Here is a 24,216-nt window from a genome sequence, read left to right as displayed (position 1 = left end):
AGGTGTACACGATCAAAGGCAGAGCCACGTGTGAAAGTACCCACCTGATTTACCAACTGACCTGCCTACACTGTGATGCTTTCTATGTGGGAATGACCAGCAACAAACTGTCCATTCGCATGAATGGACACAGGCAGTGTTTGTTGGTAATGAGGATCACCCTGTGGCTAAACATGCCTTGGTGCACGGCCAGCACATCTTGGCACAGTGTTACACCGTCCGGGATATCTGGATACTTGCCACTAACACCAACCTATCCGAACTCCGGAGATGGGAACTTGCCCTTCAATATATCCTCTCTTCCCGTTATCCACCAGGCCTCAATCTCCGCTAATTTCAAGTTGCCGCCACTCATACCTCACCTGTAATTCAACATCATCTTTGCCTCTGCACTTCCGCCTCGACTGACATCTCTGCCCAAACTCTTTGCCTTTAAATATGTCTGCTTGTGTCTGCATGTGTGTGGATGGATATGTGTGTGTGTGTGTGTGTGTGTGAGTGTATACCTGTCCGTTTTTCCCCCTAAGGTAAGTCTTTCCACTCCCGGGATTGGAATGACTCCTTACCCTCTCCCTTAAAACTCATATCCTTTCGTCTTTCCCTCTCTTTCCCTCTTTCCCTCTTTCCTGACGAGGCACCCATTGGTTGCGAAAGCTAGAATTTTGTGTGTGTGTTTGTGTTTGTTTGTGTGTCTGTCGACCTGCCAGCACTTTTGTTTGGTAAGTCTCATCATCTTTGTTTTTGGATGTGTGTATATATATATATATATATATATATATATATATATATATATATAATTTTATTTTTTTTAATTAGAGGCCTGCATGATAGTGACAGTAGTCTATTTTATTTTTCTTCTAATGTTGGCAGTTTTACAACAAGCTTCAAAGGGAATATTTTTAAATAACTGACATAAATACTAAAGAAATAGGAGATCATTATGCTTCCATATTAGAAAAGAAGCAGGCATTGGGAGTATATTTGGAAAGAAAGCCTTTTGCATAGCTGCTTTGGAGAACATTAGACAAATAGTTATTTGAATATCATTAATTTCTGATTTTGTTTAAAGATATTTCATGGAGCTTAAACTTGCATTCAGTGGCACAAAAGGTCAACTGGTTGCCAGAGCAGAAAATGCCAAAATGGAGGTTCAAATTTCACATTCAGAAGTTTGGCACCACCTGGATATCAGTGAATGCATGTGCACTTAGTTTCAAGTATAGCAGGGAATGAAATAATACGTCTAAAAACATCAACTATCAAATAAAAAACAATAAACTTACCAAAATAAAGACAGTTTATTTGAATGTGAAAGCTCTTACACATAAGTGAAGTCAAAATTATCTTCTGGGAAACATTAGATATCATGTTGCTCCTCCACCACATACATGCATTGCCACAAGCTTGGAGCCTGTTTAGCACATTTTCCAAATTCTGTCAAGAGTTTGCTGCTTAAGCCCACCCCAGTCTTTTGTGATGGTCCTGCTGAGGTCACCAGGCAAAGGAACAAATCAGTTTCAGATGTAGATAGGTTCGGGTGAACCGTGTGTAAGATTTTGACTCAGTTTCAATTAAATCTGCACAGAAAGCTCCAGAGAAAGGTATTTATTTAATCAATATTATAGTCTGATTAATGAATGATGGTGGTTCATACAGCCTGAAGGATGACAGTGTTTGCATTGTTGCTGGTTGCGTGAGACAGTTGTCATGTACACGTACATGTGCTTTGCACATGAAGAAAGCATTACCTTGCATATTGAGTCTCTCAATTCCTTATGCACTTTGTCACTTACCACCACTATCAGTGATTACAACTCACAACGAATGGAATAAAAATTCAATAAATAACTTACTATGATCACATTTAATGCTCACAATGGCTAGAACATTCACAGTAGAGTGCTCATAACACTACCAAATGCTCATTTCTGTTGGAGAATGTGAGACATAGACATGTAAACCAAGCCAAACATTGTCTGTCATCACTCACAATTCCAACTGCAGTACACTGAAGAACATACAGAGTGTATAAGGGGGAATGGTTATTATTCAGGGATATGTCAGCAACAATCATTCAAAGTGAAAAAGTCTAGTGTATATGGGCTCTATAATGTATACCTTAAGAGCTATAAGCTCTTCCCCATTTTCAATACTGTGAAACAAATCTCTTCTACTTCAAGCTCTTTGCTTTCCATATTTTGAAAGGTGGTAGTATGGACCAATACAAGAAAAAAATTATGGTAAGCATGGGCTCTAAAGTGCATACATTAAGAGCTATGAGCACTTCTTCATTTTTGCTAATGTGAAACATCTCTTCTACTGAACAACTGCTGATAGCTCATAATGTATGCAGCTCATATTTACTAGACAATTTTTTTTCTTCTTTCTGTTCACACTGCTTATTCCCAAAATGTGGAAAGCAAAGAATTTGTATTCAAAGAGATTTATTTTAAAGCATCAAAAATAAAGTGCTCATAGCTCTTAATGTACACATTTTAAGCCCATGTTTATTAGGCTTTTTTGCTTCAAATGATTGTTCCTGCCCTATTCCTGGATACTGACTGTTCCTCCTGGGACACCTTGTATATACCAATGCTACAGCTTACATTATACTTAATCAGATAAACAAGGATCTAGAACTGACATCTATTACTCCCCTTTTTGTAATTTACAAAATATTGACTAAAATTAATAATAACTGTACAGAAATAAACACTGAAATTTAATCAAACAAATGCGTTAGTTGGCTTTAGTTGTAGATTAGTGAATACGGTAATGCTTCACAATTGCTAAATGTGTATGTGAGTTGGATGTGTGTCCTAATGTCTGTTTGCCTCCTCTCTCTGTCAGTCTCCCCCTACACACTATATTTGCCCATCTGCTCCTCCTCCCTCCTTTCTTGGCTCATCACCTCCTCCTCCCTCTCTCTGTCATTCTCCCCCTTCCCCATCTCTTAAGTTCATTTCCTCCATCCTCTCTGTCCACTTCCTCTTTTCTCAGACATAGAGCCTTGTTTAGTGATGTTGCAAACAAAACCTTGATTGGAAATTGAAGTCTCTTAAAATGAATGGGTAAGTTTGTTGGGACCATTGGTATACAGAATATGAGAGAGACCTCCAGTGCTGGATCTGGCAAATCAGTAGCTTCAATGACAGTATTTCACATGTTTTTAATCTGCTTACAGTTAGGGTTACAAAGTTTCAGATCATTCAGTTTCTGTAGTAGTATTATAACCACAAGCCTATAAAATACAATCACAACTTTCCCGTTTTCCATTAAAACTGACTGTGAGCAATAAAATGAAGAGAAATTTTGTTTAAAATTATATACAAAGAGAAAGAATAAAAAGGAAAAACAATTTGTCTTATGGTTTAAATGCCCTGATATCATAATTAAAATTGACTGTGAGAAAGAAAACTAAACCACATATTTTCACAGCCAGATTTTCTCTCTTGCATTTGTTTTCTGCAGAAAACCTGTACAGAACTGTTTAAGAATATATATAGCCTATGTTTGTCTAAATGTTTATTGGAGGATTGTGCAAAAATTTCAAGTAAATTGATCAAGAACTTTGAGACTCTTGCTAACAACATTTGTATTATATATATTTAAAAGATATATAGTCTATGGCCATCCAAATTTTATTTGAGTATCTTAAGAAAATTTGAAGTAAAATGGTAAAGAACTTTTTTGAAATTAGTGCTATTGGTTTATGAAACTCCATGTCTGTAGCAAATAAACTGATTAATGGGCAGTAACAGCAACTGGTCACTTTAAATTTCTTTTATTTTTGCCATTATTAGTAATCAATCGGTGGAGTTTGTTATAAGACAGTGTGCGTTTGTTTCCAAATGTATAACTTCATGATAGATGTATAAGCAATTCAAACTTAGTAGTTTCTGGAACAACTTGTTAATCAGTTCATCAGGAGAATATTTCTAATATGTACTGATTGTCAATACTTTCATTTCTCACATTGACTGTGTGTGAGATATGTATTCCTCCAGTATGAATGAGAATTGAGGCTACACATTAGGTTTGTGTGAAAATAAAATACTTGCACAAATGACTTGGGATTCAGTTGACATTATTGATGGTATTACATTGTTCTCAATATTTCAGTAAATAGAAAAATGTTTGGTTCTGGTAGCTGAAAAAAATAAATGAATATGTTCAGATGTTTAAAGTGTAGCTAAGAGAATGTATCAGTATATCACATGTCAAGTGGAGCAATACACTTATCTTCACTTTCATGTGGCTATGTGTTTCTTTACTCACTCCAAGACTCACCTGGTCAAATGGGCGATGACCCACATGAAACATAGTATGAAGCAAACACACAGGGGTAGGCCTTGATGCAATGGCAGGTATAATAGGAGGACTTTGTGGTGCAGATTCTCCTGGTTCCAGCATACCAAGTTGTCCAAGCAACCAGTGGGAACTGAATTGTAAGAACTGCCACATAACCTGCCATACAAAGGATAAATTTACTGTGAACTAATTTTAATTTATAAGAGAGACTATTGGGAAATAATACATGACTTAATGAAGGAAAATTCCTTTACCACAAACTAACTCTAAATAATATGATGATGTGGAACATCTACCTTGTTATTTTATTTTATTTCATTTCATTAATTCTGTGGTAGTTATAGATAAATGTATCTAGATTCTATGATATTTGCTTTACAGCAGGAATAAAAGACAACCAATCAGTCTTAATAAATGGTGCTTTTCAAATAACCTTGACCAAGGTTTCAACTGATTTAAATCTGTCCTCTTCAGAAGGCAAACCTGCATACAATGTGATAACTTATAATGAAAATGCCATGTACCAATATTACATGTCTAGCAGAAACTATTCTCTACAACACTTGTAGAAATATCACAAACAACATGATATATATCAACACATGGCAAGTAGTACTTACAAACTTCACATTAGCAATCCATCAGTAAAAGCTGTCTGCACATGACATGCATCAGCAACGGTGTGTATGTCAATATGTAAAAATTAAGGCCCTTAGAAACAAGGGCTTGTCACATCAGTAAAACCAATCAATTAAAGTGTAACAGACCATGTTAGTAGCTACATGCTGACAGAGGAAGAGTGGAGAGCACCAGGAAAAAAAATCCTGAATAGCATGCACCAATAAACACGTATGCTTGGCAGTCTATACAGCCAATAAGCTTGACCCTACACTGCATGGTGTTGCCGTTTGGCAATGCTAATTTTAATTACGTTTTTCGGGTGTACTACTTGTTGCCAGATGGCAGCACCATGCATATTGTATACATTGGAGTCTATTCTAAGCATTTAGTTGATCGTTTACTCCACAGATGGCAGCACAGTCTTGAATTGAGGAGAAATGCAACAAAGAGTGCTCCAGTGAATTTTACTCACTGTTGAGCATTAAATTGCGTAATGTAATTATAAACTAACATAACTTCTGTCAAGTAAACAAATTTTATCATGTTACAGAGATACAGAGATGTTAAACACTAATTTTTTTCCTTAAAAGTAAGTTTGTGTGTAAAGAAAATTACATGTTACCATTTGGCAACACTATGCATTCATACAATGTAGGCTTTCACAGCCGGTGTTGTCTTCAGTGAAAACTTCCAGGCGGAGAGGGCGTGGTCAATGTATAAAATTTCCACCCAACATTTCATCTTCATCTGCGGGAGAAATCTTCTGAGGTCGTCCGGCTACTGCCTACAGTAGCCGGACGACCTCATAAGATGTCTCCCACAGATGGAGATGAAATGTTAGGTGGAAATTTTATATATTGACCACAGCCTCTCAGCCCGCAAGTTTTAACTGAAGACTATGAATTCAGTCGTAGCATTGTCATGTACTTGCTTAGAAAGCTTGCACTCAGTGCTGACAAAATTTCTGCAATTTCAGTGATTTGATGCTCTTTATTTTATAAAATTAGGTATCATGAATCCTGAAAAAGTTTATTTTGTGGATGACGATGGATGATAAAGAAGCTGACAGAAGAAATTTGGTTTTCAATACCAGTTCCGAGTAAAAGTGAAGATGAAATATGTGACAGCAGCAATAAATCTGTGAAATCACACAGTGAAACTGTTAATCTTATTGAATCCAATGTTCAATGGTTCAAATGGCTCTGAGCATTATGGGACTTAACTTCTGAGGTCATCAGTCCCCTAGAATCTAGAACTACCTAAACCTAACTAATCTAAGGACATCACACACATCCATGCCTGAGGCAGGATTCGAACCTGCGACCATAGTGGTCGCGTGGTTCCTGACTGTAGCACCTAGAACCGCTCAGCCCCACCAGCCAGTGAATCCAATGTGACTTCAAATGATTCTGATTGTGCTGGGCAGTCAATCAATGCAGACACCTCGATAGTTGCAGCAGGATCTACAACTGCAAGTATGAGAGGCACTGCTGCTGCAATATCTGCGCAAGGTAAGAACAATACATCACAGATACAGAAAACACGAGATGTGTTGTGGAAGAAAGCAGAGATGAAGTATGTAGAGCAACCTTTTCTTGGAAAAGAAGCTTTACCAGATGAGCTATTAGCAAAGGAAACTCCATATGACTTCTTTTTGTATTTTTTCAATGAAAATATTTTGGAGTTGATTTCACATGAATCTATGCTTTATAGTACCCAGATGAATTTGTCTAAGCCCAGCAATGTTACTGTAGAGGGTATTCAAAAGTTTTTAGGTGTTTGTATCCTCTCTTCTGTTGTAACACTAAAGAATGTGAGGATGTATTGGAATAACATTGTGGGCCCATCAGTTGTACAGGACAATATTACTGTCAATAAATTTGTGCAAGTGAAGTGCTTCTTACATTTTCAAGACAATTTAGCAAATACTAATGTAAATGAACAGATGTGTGCTACCAAAGCCAGACACCATCTCAAAATGTACATGCCACATAAACCCCATAAATATGGATATAAACTGTTTTTACTTTGTGGTGTATCTGGGCATGCTTACAAAATGGAGATGTATACAGGACATGAAAATGAATGGGACAAGAATGATGCAGAGCCAGATGTTGGTGCCAGCAGCAATGTGGTTGTTAGATTATGCCAGAATGTACTAGAGAATGTAAATCACAAAATTTGCTTTGATAATTATTACACATCAATACTGCTAAAGCATTATTTGAAGGGAAGATGCATTTTTATCTCTAGGGACTGTTAGAAGAAGTACAGTTCACAATAAGAAACTCCCAGATGACAAGTCCCCGAGTAAAGAGGAAGGGGTAAAATACTTGAGTTTATTGGAAATTATGAAGGAGCAGAGATCTCAAATGTACTCTGGAAGGAAAACATGACAGTTATGTTGTTATCTACGTTTATAGGAAGTGACCCTGCAAGCAATGTAAAGAGATATGATAGAAATGGGTAGGAACATATCTTTGTATCTTGTCCAAAAATTGTGCAAATTTATAGCAAGCATATGGGGGGAGTGGATCTTCTAGACAGTCTCATTGGCAGATACAGAATCATAATGCCCAGTAAGAAGTGGTACTTTTGAATATTTTACTATCTTGTTGATGTAGTCACAATCAACAGCTGGATTTTGTACCACAGAGTTAACAGCCTCCGCTACCCAGTGTATCAAGCTAAGGAGCTCCAATTAGCAAATTTTAGGACTGAACTGGCTGAAACTTTGCTCAAAATTGGTTTCAGTTCTACACAAAAAAGAGGAAGGCCAAGTTTTATAGAGAAACCACCAGCAAAGAAGAAGACAGCTTCACACCATCCAACTAAAAATGTCAGGTTCGATCAGGGTGGACACTGGCCTGTTTATTTAGATAAAAAACAGAGTTGCAAAACTGAAAATTGCAAATGTTATACCATTATTAAATGCAAAAAATGTAACATGGAACTGTGTCTTAACAAGAACAGTAACTGTTTCACTAAATATCATGTACTTTGATTTTAATGTTTTCAGATTTATTTCACACAAATATCCTGCTTTAAATGCCACTGAAATTTAAATTCAAAATCAAATATCTCATAAAATGTTTGTTCCATAGAATGTATTTGTTAATTAATATCCTGTTTGATTTACTGTTGTAACAGTTTTGGTAACTGGAGAGTGTTTTATGTCTAAATGCATGATGTTGCCAAATGGCAACAAGTAATAAATAATGACTTTCACATTGTTAAATGAGTTATATAATTTTTTCAATATTTTTCCCCATTCATTGGGGAACATTTTCTATCACATATATTTTTTTGTGCTAAAATAAAAATTAATGCAGTGTAGGGTTAAGCACATTGAAATTACCAGCAGAAATACAACATGCAAATCAATGATTATAGAATAAAACATTGAAGAAGACAAATACTTCAAATATACTGGCATAAGTTAAGGCCCTTATAGGATTGTCAGTACATTATCATATGGAAATAATGATGTCTATGCACAAGTAGATTATTACATGCATAATGACAGCAATGAAATTAATATCACTTCCAGTACATCATCGCAAGAAATAAAACTGCCTGTGCATAATCTTGCTATTAAATATAATGACAATAAAAAGCAGAAATTCATAGATCTCTGGATGGTGGCAAACATAACAAAAGTGGGTAGCATCAATATCCTAGTACAATATAAACTGCCAAATGAAAGTGTAGGCACAAGAATTGTATAATAGAAGTTCGAGGAAATAAACCAATCGCAAAGGCTACCGACAGTCGTATGCAGATTTTTTTGGGAACAGTATGGGTTAGAAACCACCAAAAAATTGTCTATAGGCAAGCTGCAGCTGACCATTTAGTAAATTCCCATCTTTTCTCTCAATATGTTTATAGATCTATAATTCTTCCCAAAGGTCCATCCTGCACCCTTTGATTTCTTTGTGAAGAATAACTGTGTCTTCCACATTTTTTGGAGTGTGGTTGGCAATCAGTAGAAGTTCGGCAGATGTAGAATTATGTATATTAGTTCCTTCATTTCCTAACAGATGCTCTTTGTATCTTGTCCTCACAGCTCTACCTGTTTGACTAATGTAATAGCTTACATAGTTATTTCAGGTTAATTTATAGACACCTGAATTGGAAAACGAGTCACCAGTATTTCCCACAATATGCAATAGTCTTCTCTGCAAACTATTGTCTGTACAGAAAGATACATTACAGTTATATTTATTCATTAGAAGATGTGTAATCTTTAAGAAATATTTCCTAGAAAGTGAATGCATAAGAGTATCTTATTGTGAGAGAAACGATCATTGCAAAACATCAAACATTTTCAAGAGTTTTTCTTTCTGAAGATGTGATCTACCATGCTCTGGTCATAGTCGTTGTTGACAGTGATCATTTTGATGACATTTAACTCATTTAGCTGACTGGAAGGTGATAAAGGGGTAGTTAAAAGAGGGTGTATGGCAGAATGAAAAAAATGCTAGTTTATGAGCTTTCGAATGCATCAAGTCAGCGGGGATAATATTGACTGAATAAGTTTGCTCAGGGAAAATGTTGAAATTGAAGGTTTCATCTACTGTAGAAATTGTTAAATCAAGAAACTTTAGCTCTAATTTTTCATTATGAAGTTCTTTGATGAAACAAATTTCTTCATGGAAGTTATTAATTGCATTGAAAAACATGTTCAGCTCGTCATCACTGCCATCAAAAGTGATGAGAATATCATTAACATACCCCACACAAAAACCAATTTTTTGATGTAATTCTAAATTGGAACTGAAGAATGTTTTCTCGAGTGTATTGGTGAACATGTCAGTCAAAATACCAGCAAGTGGGTATACTGACTGACAATATCAAAAGAGATCAGCCCCTGATATCAGCTGTGCACTATATCATTTGAATTTTGCCAATTAAATCTTTACTATTTTCAACAGAGAAGTTTTGTTCGAAAACAAATGAATCTTTAATTTTATACTGAAGATGCAAAAGTAACTTGTGATGGGTGCTACCTATTCCATTTGGATCTACAGAAGCCTCAACAATTTCAGTATCCTCAAAAACTCTATAGTTTTTTCTATACTCTTTTTTTATGAGAAATGACAACGGAATTGCCTTTGTCAGTTTTGGAAATTACTGCCTGGTTTTCTTTCAGCTTATGATTAATACTTCTTACTAGTCTGTGTTCAGTAGTATAACCATCAGACTGCAATGCCAATTCTTTATCTGTTATGTTATGAAATTCATCTGCTTGTTTTGACTCGGTTGACTTGATCCAACTTAACGAGATTAAAACCAACTTTAAGCAATAATAAGGTTCCAAATGACAGGCTCCTTATGAAGCTGAGATGGTGGATGGTACTTAGTCCTTTATATAATAAATTGTTCTCAGCCTGCATAAACATAATGTATGTTTTATTAACAACTCTATCATAAAATCTATTTTGGAATCTGGTAGAACGATAATCAATCTTACAGTTTGCTTATGGGGAACCCAGTTGCTGGTATTTTGACTGATGTCTTCATTAATGCATTTGAAAAAAATCTTCAATTCTAATTTGGAATTACATAAAAAAATTGGTTTTTTGTGAGATATGTTAATGATATTGTCATCACTTTTGATGGCAGTGATGACGAGCTGGACATGTTTTTCAATGCATTTAATAACTTCCATGAGGAAATTTGCTTCATAAAGAACTTCAGAATGAAAAAGAAGTTATAAAGTTTCTTGATTTAAAAATTTCTGCAGAAAATGAATCCTTCAATTTAAACATCTTCCATAAGCAAACTTATTCAGATAATATTTGTCCTCACTGACTTGGTGCATTCAAAACCTCATAAACTAGCATTTTTAGATTCCACCATACACCATCTTTTAACTACCCCTTTATCGCCTTCCAGTCAGCTAAATGAGTTAAATGTCATCAAAATGATCACTGTCAACAACGACTATGACCAGAGCATGGTAGATCACATCTTCAGAAAGAAAAACTCTTGAAAATGTTCGATGTTTTACAATGATCATTTCTCTCACAATAAGATACTCTTATGCATTCACTTTTTAGGAAATGTTTCTTAAGGATTACACATCTTCTAATGAATAAATATAACTGTAATGTCTCTTTCTGTACAGACAATAGTTTGCAGAGAAGACTATTGCATATTGTGGGAAATACTGGTGACTAGTTTTCCAATTCAGGTGTCTATAAATTAACCTGAAATAACTATGTAAGCTATTACATTAGTCAAACTGATTGCCAACCACACTCCAAAAAATGTGGAAGACACAGTTATTCTCCACAAAGAAATCAAAGGGTGCAGGATGAACCTTCGGGAAGAATTATAGATCTATAAACATATTGAGAGAAAAGATGGGAATTTACTAAATGGTCAGCTGCAGCTTGCCTGTAGACAATTTTTTGGTGGTTTCTAACCCATACTGTTCCCAAAAAATCTTCATATGACTGCTGGTAGCCCTTGTGAGCTCAAAATTCTGTTGTACAATTCTTGTGCCTACGGTTTCATTGGTCAGTTATATTGTACTAGGATATTGATGCTACCCACTTTTGTTATGTTTGCCACTATTCAGAGACATGTGAATTTCTACTCTTTATTGTCATTACATTTAATAGAAGGCTTATGCACTGGCAATTTTGTTTCTTGTACGATGATGCACTGGAAGTGATATTAATTTCATCGCTGTCATTAGGTGTGTAATAATGTACTTATGTATGGGCATCACTATTTCCATATGATAATGTACTGACAATCCTTTAATGGTCTTAACTTATGCCAGTATATTTGAAGTATTTGTCTTCTTCAATGACTTATTCTATAATCATTGATTTGCATGTTGTTTTCTGTTACTAATTTCAATGTGCTTATGCTTATTGGCTGTTTAGACTGCCAAGAGTACGTGTTTACTGGTGCATGCTACTCAGAATTTTGTTTCTTGGTGCTTTCCACTCTCCCTCAGTCAGCATGTAGCTACTAACATGGTCTGTTACACTTTAATTGATTGGTTTTACTGATGTGACAAGCCCTTGATTCTAAGGGCCTTAATTTTTACACATGTATATACACACCGTTGCTGATACATGTCATGTGGAGACAGCTTTTACTGATGAATTGCTAATGGGAAGTTTGTTAGTACTACTTGCCTTGTGTTGATATGTACCATGTTGTTTGTGATATTCTTACATTTGTTGTAGAGAATAGTTTCTGCTAGACATGTAATATTAGTCCAAGGCATTTTCATTATAAGTTATCACATTGTATGCAAATTGTCCTTCTGAAGAAGACAGATTTAAATCAATTGAAACCATTGTCAAGGTTATTTGAAAAGCACCATTTATTGCAACTGGTTAGCTGTCTTTAATTCCTGCTGTTCTGTAACAATTGCTGTAGTGCAGCCTTGTTCAAAATATTGATAGTCACTTTACTTGTCTCATGGAATTAAACTCATACTGCATCATCAGATATCTCTTTGATCAATGTGACTGCCTTCAAAAACAAGAACCTGGATAGGAGAGGGAAGGGCAGATTATCTGAGCATCTTGCAGAAAGTATAAGGAGGGTCACAAGCACACAACACAAAATCCCTGCAGAATTTTTAGGTTATTTTCAAGTTACAGACAGACAGTTCTGAAAAACATGAAAGTAGAACAAGACCATGATATAAATAACAGTTTCCAAAACAGTAAAATCAATTTGTTACATCAGAAAATTATGGGATTGAAAAGCAAGAAGAGCTTCTTGTATGCTCAGAAGATGTGCAATATTCTGAAGCGATACATGTTTTGTGCCTCTTTGAACACCATGAAACCACAGGATTGGAGAAGTTAAATACGGGGATTATAGCCTAGCAACCTTTTCATTCAGAATTGTCATGGAAAAAGGAGGAGTTGCAAAATACATAAAAGTTGGACACAAAGAAAAAAATCCTGAAACAAACAGTTTTTGTGTACTTGACAGATTTTGTGTAGATCAGAATCAAGAAGCAAGTGCTCGTGGGCTGTTACTATAGAATACTTCTCTTGAACAGTCACAGACTACAGATCCCCTTTAAGAAAGTTTCCATTATTTATAAGAAATCTAGATCCATTATTGAGCTACCTCTCAAATTAAAAGAAGCAATTTCTAGTCTGTGGAAATTTCAATGCACATTTCTTAAAAGAAACAGGCAGGGAAAAAGAATTGGAATCATTGTTTGAGTGTTTCAATCTAATTTTAAACACTACTTCCATACTAAAAGATACTGTAATATATTATGGAAAGTCAATGAAATGTTAAGAAGAATGTACATCCTGACAGGAATTAATAATGCAGATAAAAAGATTAAAACTAATGTGATACTGTCAAAGAGGTGACAAGACAACCAGTCAGTTTTCAAGATAAACAGTGAAATTAAATGACCTCGTTGCGACTGATAATGCACGAGTTGCAAGTACTTTCTAAATGTAGCAGCAAAACAGTTCAGTTGAAGTAGGAAGAAAATATTTTTAAAATGTCATCCCACAAAACTTTATGCAGTTAGAAGTGGAACCAACATCCTGAAATTATTAAAATGTAAAAAATTCTAAAAAGCAAAGACTCATATTGATGGATATTCAAACAGAATATGGAAAAGTTGTTCTAACTTAATAAGTAATGTCCTTAGCAATATATGTACTGCTTTACTGACACAGACAATTTTTCTAGCCAGATTGAAATACACAATTATTACATTCATTTTTTAGAAAGGTGACAAAGAAGACTTAAATAATTATCATCCAATTTTTTTACTGACACCTTTTTCTAAAATATTTGAGAAAGTGATTTACTCAAGAGTAATCTCACATCTAGGTGGAAATAATTTACTTAGAATATCATGGTTTTGATTTGAGAAGTTTTCCTTGACTGAGAATGCTGTTTATTCATTCGCTTCCTCAAGCATTTGAGTGTGTACCTCAAGTTACTCATAGAAAAACTTAAGTTTCAAGGGACTGATGGCTTTACACAAAGCTAGTCTCAATAACACTTAGAAAAAAATGCAAAAACGTTGTGATGAGTAATTCAAACGATGTTGGAAGGATAGAAAATTGTAGAGATTCAGGAGAAATCACAAACAGAATCTCACAGTGTTCAATTTTGAGTCCATTCCTGTTTCTTCTTAGATATGAGAATGACCTTTCATTTAACATTCATGAGCAAAATTGGTATTTTTTGTAGATGATACTAATGTTATAATAAATCCCATTAGAGAGAAAGCAACTGAAGAGGTTGTTAATGATATTTTCCAATGAATTATTAAGTGCTTCTCTGAAAATTAATTCTTCCTAAAAAAAAAAAAAAAAAAAAAAAAAAAAAAAAAAAAAAAAAAAAAAAAACACCTACACACACTGTGTTCAATTCTATACAACAAAGATTGTAGTACCAATTGATATGCACATGAGCAGGAATCAATAAGTGAGGTAGAATGCTCTGAATTTTTGTGTGGACATATTGATGATGAACAGTTGAACTTGACAAAGCATATTACTGAGCTTCTCAAACAATTAAATTCAGCTGCTTTGGCTCTTTTTATAACTGCTTATCTTGGAAATAAACAAAGCAATCTCTTGACGTATTTTGCATGTTTCAATTCAGTATTGTCTTATGGAATAATTTTGTGGGAAAACCCACCACAGAGAAAGAAAGTATTGATTGCACAAAAGTGAGCAATAAGAATAACATGTGGTGTTCATCCATGGTCATCAAATCTCCTCTTCGAGGAGTTAGGCATTTTGACTACACTGTCATAATACATATATTTCCTAATGAAATGTGTCATAAATAATCCATCAAAAATTGAGAAATACAGTGATGTCCATACCTACAACACAACAGAGAAAAGGATATTTTCTATCCATTCTTAAAACTGTCAGTAGTTCAGAAAGGCATTGAGGATACAACAACAAAAGTTTTTGATCATATGCCTCATTACAAGTCTGACAGGTAGCAAAACAAGTTTAAAATCTAATGTAAAATTTTTCTTGGACAACTATTTCTATTCCATGGACGAATTTCTGCTTACAAACTGGTAGCCCCTAAACAAGATGTTGTTTTTTAGTGTAGTTGTATGAGTAGGACTAACAAATTATGTGATGATTAGTGTTTACACCAGTCATGCATCCTGAAAACCAAATTGTTCCATATCATTTTGATAAAAGAATCATTCAAATCATGTTTGGAACATACAGCATTTTTATGAGGACCATTTGGTATTTTCACAGTTGTATACATTTCAAAGGTGTCATAATAGGGAACAAGCAGGAAAAAAAAACTGAACAAAGATGAAAAACATTCCATATGAAATTTTAATGCATTAATTTCAAATATTTATGACATTCTTCTACACTTGCTTACATGCTTGTCATGTCAGAACTGCTTATAATTATGATGATGTGGTATGCCAAGAAAAGGAATGAGAGAAAATCAGTTACCATAGAGAGTAAATTATACAGCCGATGGTTATATTATGATGTATGCAAAAGATACTACAAGAATTCTTGTCTGTAGAAGACAAGGTCACACATAATGGTTATATAAACATATTTCATCCCTTCCAGAAAGAACCCCAAAGCAGAAATAACAGTGTGAATACATAATGCTTAACATAGATGAAATTGTTGGTTGAGGAAAGCATAGATCAAAAGACTGGAAGAGTGACTGAAGAGTGGAGGAAAGAGAAGACCAATAAATGAAAAGAAAATTTGATTGAAAGTGTAAAAACAAATTCCAAATAAACAGAAATAACTATAGGTAAAGAGTGAGTCTAGGAACAAATAGGATGCAAATACCTCAGAGGATTAAGCAAAATTACAATTGGAGATTGGAGAAGTATTGGTTATTTGGGGATTGTCAGGGGGTGATCCTCATAGTGTATATTAGCCCAGGTATATCAGATGTAGTGTAGAAGTTCTAACAATCTGTTTACTCCATAAACTCATTAACAGAGAATACTGTAAGTGCCTGGTAATGATTGGCCTACACTTTCCCTTTCAAATTCAAGCAGCAACATCAAACACTAGCTTGCACAATAAGTGATATCACAGTCCAAAATTATTAAATGCTGAAATTTCCCGGTAACAAAGAAACAATTGCATTACAGCTGATGAATATTCATATTAAAACCACATCTGATTCACAAAAATGAAGAAGTGTGGCAGAGGGAAGATAGCTAAATAAACAGTTATGCACAGTGCAGCAGTTGGCAGAAAAGACATTAATTATTTGAGTATTGTTTATTCTTTCCCTTTGTTCTATGGAGTTAGAATGTTCCGTTGTTGACTATTCACTTTTATGTTTATGAGAATGAGAAATGAATCTGTACACTCTCTCGTGTCTGAAGAAGAGTTATTGTTTAATATGATGTTATGTAGTGACCATAAAGTGGTGACCCCAGACTCAGAAAAACTTGCATAGCATGAAACAAACAAGCGAGGTGACATACATTTGCAAATGCATACGACAGAGTACAGAAGTCCTACAACACATTTAGTACAGCTACAGAGTATACTGCATAGTCAGGTACAAGACTTATGGAATGAAATAATGTGGCACATAAATGTTTCATCAGAACAAATTAATTATTTGTACACAATGGGCTCTGCAGTTAATGAAACTAAGAGAAATGATAAGTCATGTAGAGGGCATATGAAGGTGCACTGCCTCAGTTCCTGCCTGATAAACTGGAACTCTGGTTTCCAATTTTAGAGTTGGCATCCATTCATAATAAAGCAACAAACAATCAAGAAAAGTTCACAATAGCAGTCAAAAGTCTGGACACCAGAGTGGAAGCATTAGTAGAAGACAAAATTAAGCATCCACCAACAACACAGAAATATACAATTCTAAAAAAGATTTTGATAATCAGGCTTAGTAAACTATTAGATCAATGAATACACCATGTGTTATGCAGTGAGCGATGAGGTGAGAGCTTGGAATTTTGGTGGCACTTACAGGTGATAGTGATAGAGGCAGAATTTTTGGATGCTATACTCTAGTATATTTGGACATCAGAGTCTCCCATGGCAGTAGGAGCAGTGGTGGTTATATAGAATGTGTGTGACATGACCACTGATCTCCAGCTGGCCATGTGTTTATGCAACAATGGAAACAGCAATTATACTGAGCATCACAGAAGTGGTAGCAAAGTCAGAAGAGTATCAGGTGGCAGCAATTCACAAGGGTCAACAGGAGGATGCAACCACACAATTTCTGAAACTAAAGCAACAACTAGACAGGCTACAGGCACAAATTGAGGCTTGGAAGTCCACTTGTTCAGAGAGTGCACTTAGGAAACAGTGACAGATGAAACTTGAAAAACTATGTCGGTATCATAAACCGTTCGGCGAATGAGCTGCTAAGTGCATTCTACCATGCAGTTATGCTTGACATGTCAACAATGTGGAGATTGTAAGTACAGACACTTCCTTTTTGCCTTTATCGTGATAACTCTATGTATGAGATTTGAAGACTTTATATTATTATCTGCTACAGACATGTCTGACATAAACAAATTGCCAGTACAGAGAGAAATATCAGTCTACATCTGCATCAATACTCTGCAAACCATCATGAGGTGCACGGCAGAAGGTATGTCGCATTGAACCAGTTATTAGGGTTTCTTCCTGTTCCATTCGTGTATGGAGCCTGGGAAGAATGATTGTTTGAATGTGTCTGTGTATGCAGTAATTATTCTAATTTTATTCTCAAGGTTCCTATGTAGTATATTCATAGAGTCATCATTTAAAGCTGGTTCTTGAAACTCTGTTAATAGACTCTCTCAGGACAGGACTCTCTTCAGGAATATTCCAGTTCAGTATGTTCAGTATCTCTGTGACTCACTCCCATGGACTAAACAAACCTGTGACCATTCATGCTGCCCTGTTCTGTATACATTCAATATCCTCTGTTAGTCCTATTTGGCATGGATCCCACACATTTGAGCAATATTCTAGGATGGGTCACACGAGTGATTTGTAAGCAATCTCCTTTGTAGACTAATTGCACTTCCCAAGCATTCTGCCAATTAACTGAAGTCTAAACTTGCTTTACCCACAACTGAGCCTATATGATCATTCCATTTCATATCCCTAGTGTTACACCCAGGCATCTGTATGAGTTGGATGATTCTAACATGCATTGATGCATGATGCATTGATATTATAGTAGCATACTACTATTTTTGTTATTTTGTGAAGTGCACAATTTTACATTTCTGAACATTTAAAACCAGTTGCCAATCTTTGCACCACTTTCATATCTTATCAAGATCTGATTGAATATTTATAAAACTTGTTTCAGATAGTACTTCATTATAGATATATGCATCTGCAAAAAGTCTGATTTTATTATTAACATTGTTTGTGAGGTCATTAATATACAACACAAACAGCAAGGGTCTGAACAAACTTCCCTGGGGTACACCCAAAGTTACTTATACATCTGATGATGACTCTCCAACCAAGATAACATGCTGTATCCTCCCTACCAAAAGTCCTAAACCCAGTCATAAACTTCACTTGATACCCTATATGATTGAACTTCTGACAATAAGTGTAGAAGTGGTACTCAGTCAAATGCTGTATGGATATCAAGAAATACTGCATCTACCTGACTGCCTTGATCCAAAACTTTCAGAATGTCATGTGAGAAAAGTGCAAGTGGGTTTCACTTGATCAATATTTTCAGAATCCATGCTGGTTGGCACTGAGGAAGTCATTCTATTAAATATACCTCATTACGTCAAGAACAGTTCATTAGTTCAGCTCATGGCAGCCAATAACAATGTATGGCAGCTGCAGCAAGGAAGTGAATTTAGGTTTTTGTAATACTTGTTGTTGGATGTTTGTAATAGCAGATGTGCTGGAACCCACATTAGGAGTGCATTTTCTGTATGCATACATTGTCACCACTCACATTCAGTTGGCTCAGCTTGAGAAAGAAGAAGAAACTGTAACTGAACTTCTAGGGAAATTCAATGCAGGTACCAGTGGTAGACCAATATATGGGCCTAACAGCATAAAAACCAGCCACAGTGACACAAAGCACAGTTCACTACATAAACACAGTGCCATGCCCTCCAGTCTCTTTTAGACCAAGAAGATTGCCACCAGACAGATTCTTGGATGCAAAGGTTGAGTTCAAATATATGTTAGGAAAAAGAGTAATGCAAAGACCTGATAGTGCATGGTCTGCATGTTTACATTTGATAAAAGAAAAAAAATGGAAGTTGAAGTCCTTGTGGTGATTACAGGGAATTGAATGCTTGCATGCGATAAATATTCAGTGCTCAGTATTGACGATTTTACAAATGTACTAGTGGGACCAAAATATTTGTGTCGTAGGTTGTCAAAATGCATACCATCAGATACCAGTTGCAGATGCTGACATACCAAAGACAGCTGTCATTACACCTTTTGGCCTCTTCAAATTTTTAATGTATGCCTTTCGCCCTTAAAAATGTGGCTCAAAGGTGGTATGTTTCATGGATAAGATGTTACAAGGGTTAAACTTCACCTTCACCTGTCTCAACAGTATGCTGGAGTTTCCAGTGACACTAAATCTCCACAAGGCATACCTTAAAGCAGTTTTTGATAGACTAATGTAGGTACAGAATAATAATTAATGAAAATAGGTGCAGCTTGTGAAAAAACCAGGCATCTGCCCACTGGAAGAGAAAGTGGAACTTATGCAACAAATAGCTGAGTTGTTGAATTTGGAACAATAATGTAAGTTCTTAGATGTTGTAAATTTTTACCACTGGCATCTGCTGGGAGCAGCTGTTCTGCAAGCACCATTCAAAGAGGTGCTGACAGGCCCTAATATCAAAAAACATCAGAAGCTAGACTGGACACCCTGCATGCAGCAAGCCTTTGAACAGGTCACGACAAGTCTGCAGCAAGTGGCTTTACTGCTTCATCATGAGAGAGACATGAAACTACCTACAATAGTTGATGCAAGTCAGACAGCCACTGGAGCAGCATTACATCAAGGATCTCTTGGACACTGGCAGCCGTTAGGGCTTTTCTCACAGAAACTCATGAAAGCACAAAGGAACTGGAGTGTGTATGACTGAGTACTGCTAGTGGTTTATGAGGCAATAAGGTAGTTTATCGTTATGTGGATGGTAGACCATTTACATTGTTCACAGACCACAAACCACCCAACTTTGCATTCAGTAAGCTTACAGATGCTCTGTCACCTAGATAGCTCAGACAGTTGGAATACATAAGCCAGTTCACCATCGACTTGTGTCATGTAAAAGAAGCAGAGCATATCATAGCAGACTACTTCCCAAAGGTTGCAGTGATAACAAGTTCGGCAGAATTTGTGAGATTGGCAAGAGAGGTTGTCAGTTCGAATCCTCATTATTTCTTAAACTGGCAAATATTTGTGGATTCCAACATCACCTTACAACAAAACATAACTGGGAAAATAATAGAATGATGGAACAATGGCACAGAACATTTAAAGCTGCATTGATGTGCCATGGTGACAGTTAGTCTACAGCATTACAACTGGTGTTATTGGGTCTGCTGTTTTCAAACCAGAGCTTGGGGCATCTATGGCAGAGCTTCTGTACAGAGAAACCTTGTGACTTTCTGATAAGTTCTTTGAAGAGCATAAGAGTGAGACTGATCTACTGTATTTATTGAAGAGAGTTAAAGCACAGCTGGCTAGCCTCCGACCACAACCGTCAAAATGCCATGGCGACATTCCATCGTTTGTGCACCAAGACTTAAGCTAGTGTTTGCATGTGATGTTACAAACCAATGCAATAAGAGCTCCTTTGCAACCATGGTATACTGTACTGCAACTTAACACACAAGCAATGGAGCTCCAGATTCATGATACACTGGTTACAGTGTCAGTCGATTGAGTGAAGCCTGCTCACTTACTGCCAGAAGACTTAAAGTGGGAAGATGTACAAGACTTGGTGCCACAACAGAAGCAAGCATCTTCCAGAACAGCAAATATGGTGGATCTCTGTTCTGCCAGGAGTGGTGGATCTCTGTTCTGCCAGGAGGGGGCTGTGTGGGAGCAGAGCGGGGGGGACAGACAAAGTAGATAAACAGTTATTCACTGTGCATCAGTTGGTGGTGAAGACATTAATTATTTGAGTGCTGTTTACTCTATGCCTTTGTTCTGTGAAGTTAGAATGTTTCGTTGTTGATAATTCACTTTCATATTTTATGAAAAAGAGAAATAAAGTTGTATGTTCTCTTATGTGTGTATAAGAAGTTATTATTTAATATGATGTTATGAGCAGCCATAAAAGACAGGTAACAGAGGACTGTGCATTTCAGTTGTGACTTTCATTCTGAATCAAGCATAGTTGTTCTGTAGTCTCTAGCAGTTATTTTATGGTTACAATACACTATGTTCTACATTTATAAAACATAATGTTTACATAATTGTGCAGGAAGGATAAAACATTTGAGAAAACTTAATTCAATTATGGGACAGAACTACTGATTACGATTTATCTTCAGAAAATGAAATATTTATTTTTGCCAATAACATATAAAGTAAAAGTACATGCCACTATCCTAACTTTTGGAACTATCAGTTCATTCCTCAGTGTGTGTGTGTGTGTGTGTGTGTGTGTGTGTGTGTGTGTGTGTGAGAGAGAGAGAGAGAGAGAGAGAGAGAGAGAGAGAGAGAGAGAGTCCACATCATGTGAAATGGAAGTTATTGCCAGATTGGTAATACTGCATAACTGTTAAAATGATACAAAAATATATATATATATATTTTTGTTACCTTCAGATAGTGTGGTCCCTCCTCGGTCAAGAGGAGATTACTTGCTAGCATGTCTGCCATATGTGGGGTATCTTCTACTGACATGAAATCTTCAGCATCAGTTCTAGCGCTGAAAATTATAAAGATTCATTGAGTCATTTATGCAGTGCTCATATACATATTATTATTGAAGAACTTCATATAGTTCTAAATACTATTTCAAAGTAAAGGTTCCCTGAAAAATCAGTCTACACCAACATCTACAGCCATACTCTGAAGACCATTGTGGAGTACATGGCAGAGGCTCCTTCCCATTGTGCCATTTAGTAGGGCTTTTTCCCATTCAATTCACATATGAAGGCAGGGAGAATGATTGCTAAAATGCCTCTCTCTAAATCTCTTCATGCCTGCAATATGATGATGCATATACTGCATTTTTTAGTGCCATCTATTTTTAATAAATACTGGCATAACTAAAGTTGAACAAAATTTGCTTTCCATTCTATATACTTTGTGTTGATTAGGTAAAGTGTAACTCTGGCCATTATACACTCCTGGAAATGGAAAAAAGAACACATTGACACCGGTGTGTCAGACCCACCATACTTGCTCCGGACACTGCGAGAGGGCTGTACAAGCAATGATCACACGCACGGCACAGCGGACACACCAGGAACCGCGGTGTTGGCCGTCGAATGGCGCTAGCTGCGCAGCATTTGTGCACCGCCGCCGTCAGTGTCAGCCAGTTTGCCGTGGCATACGGAGCTCCATCGCAGTCTTTAACACTGGTAGCATGCCGCGACAGCGTGGACGTGAACCGTATGTGCAGTTGACGGACTTTGAGCGAGGGCGTATAGTGGGCATGCGGGAGGCCGGGTGGACGTACCGCCGAATTGCTCAACACGTGGGGCATGAGGTCTCCACAGTACATCGATGTTGTCGCCAGTGGTCGGCGGAAGGTGCACGTGCCCGTCGACCTGGGACCGGACCGCAGCGATGCACGGATGCACGCCAAGACCGTAGGATCCTACGCAGTGCCGTAGGGGACCGCACCGCCACTTCCCAGCAAATTAGGGACACTGTTGCTTTTGGGGTATCGGCGAGAACCATTCACAACCGTCTCCATGAAGCTGGCTACGGTCCCGCACACCGTTAGGCCGTCTTCCGCTCACGTCCCAACATCGTGCAGCCCGCCTCCAGTGGTGTCGCGACAGGCGTGAATGGAGGGACGAATGGAGACGTGTCGTCTTCAGCGATGAGAGTCGCTTCTGCCTTGGTGCCAATGATGGTCGTATGCGTGTTTGGCGCCGTGCAGGTGAGCGCCACAATCAGGACTGCATACGACCGAGGCACACAGGGCCAACACCCGGCATCATGGTGTGGGGAGCGATCTCCTACACTGGCCGTACACCACTGGTGATCGTCGAGGGGACACTGAATAGTGCACAGTACATCCAAACCGTCATCGAACCCATCGTTCTATCATTCCTAGATCGGCAAGGGAACTTGCTGTTCCAACAGGACAATGCACGTCCGCATGTATCCCGTGCCACCCAACGTGCTCTAGAAGGTGTAAGTCAACTACCCTGGCCAGCAAGATCTCCGGATCTGTCCCCCATTGAGCATGTTTGGGACTGGATGAAGCGTCGTCTCACGCGGTCTGCACGTCCAGCACGAACGCTGGTCCAACTGAGGCGCCAGGTGGAAATGGCATGGCAAGCCGTTCCACAGGACTACATCCAGCATCTCTACGATCGTCTCCATGGGAGAATAGCAGCCTGCATTGCTGCGAAAGGTGGATATACACTGTACTAGTGCCGACATTGTGCATGCTCTGTTGCCTGTGTCTATGTGCCTGTGGTTCTGTCAGTGTGATCATGTGATGTATCTGACCCCAGGAATGTGTCAATAAAGTTTCCCCTTCCTGGGACAATGAATTCACGGTGTTCTTATTTCAATTTCCAGGAGTGTATGACTAGATGAACATTGAAAATCTCCCAAGACCACCCTCAGATTGAACTATACTCATCTCTCCAGTATTTCACACTATTGTGCAACCATACCATCTGAAGTGTAGAACTCATAGTTGCACCCTATGGAGTGAAAAGGTCCAAATTCCTGGAGAGGAAATCTTTTTCACCTTGAAATTTCACACCTTTCTTTGTTTCTCCAATCACATAAAATGGTATTTTATTTTTTCACTGATGCATTTGGCCTCAGGGTTCATGTGTGGATTTACAAATGTGTACCCAGAAAAAACCAGAATGACATTGCCGTGGGTGGAGCTTGTGTAGTACACATTCCTGCTGCTAGGCATTTATAGCACAACTCATTGCAGTTCAGTGCCACCTGTGTTGTCAATCTGGCTTGTTCTGTTCAACCACTGTGATTGTTTTTGCAAGCGCTGTTTTGTCCTTGTTTCATTTTTTATGATGGTAAGTTTAAGTGAACAACATGTAGCTGTGAAATTTTGTTTTATACTTGGTAAAGCTGCAAAATACTAACGCAAATTCTTTA

General features: G+C 37.1%; 1 protein-coding gene across 2 annotated transcripts in view; it reads right to left on the bottom strand.

Moving 5' to 3' along the window:
• The window catches only part of LOC126161919 (uncharacterized protein KIAA0825 homolog), a 170,650-nt gene that overhangs the window by 5,571 nt on the left and 140,863 nt on the right, over nt 1-24,216 (bottom strand). For both annotated transcript variants that reach the window (XM_049918092.1, XM_049918100.1), the window contains 2 exons: nt 21,721-21,829; nt 4,291-4,467 (listed from right to left, as the gene is read on the bottom strand). In XM_049918092.1, coding sequence (XP_049774049.1) covers nt 4,291-4,467; nt 21,721-21,829 — 286 coding nt within the window. The remainder of the gene's footprint in view (nt 1-4,290; nt 4,468-21,720; nt 21,830-24,216) is intronic.

Source organism: Schistocerca cancellata, chromosome 1 (genome assembly GCF_023864275.1).
Source record: "Schistocerca cancellata isolate TAMUIC-IGC-003103 chromosome 1, iqSchCanc2.1, whole genome shotgun sequence".
NCBI classification, from domain to species: Eukaryota; Metazoa; Arthropoda; class Insecta; order Orthoptera; family Acrididae; genus Schistocerca; species Schistocerca cancellata.
The sequence above is the reverse complement of the archived record's forward strand: the minus strand, read 5'-3'. Positions and strand labels throughout refer to the sequence as shown.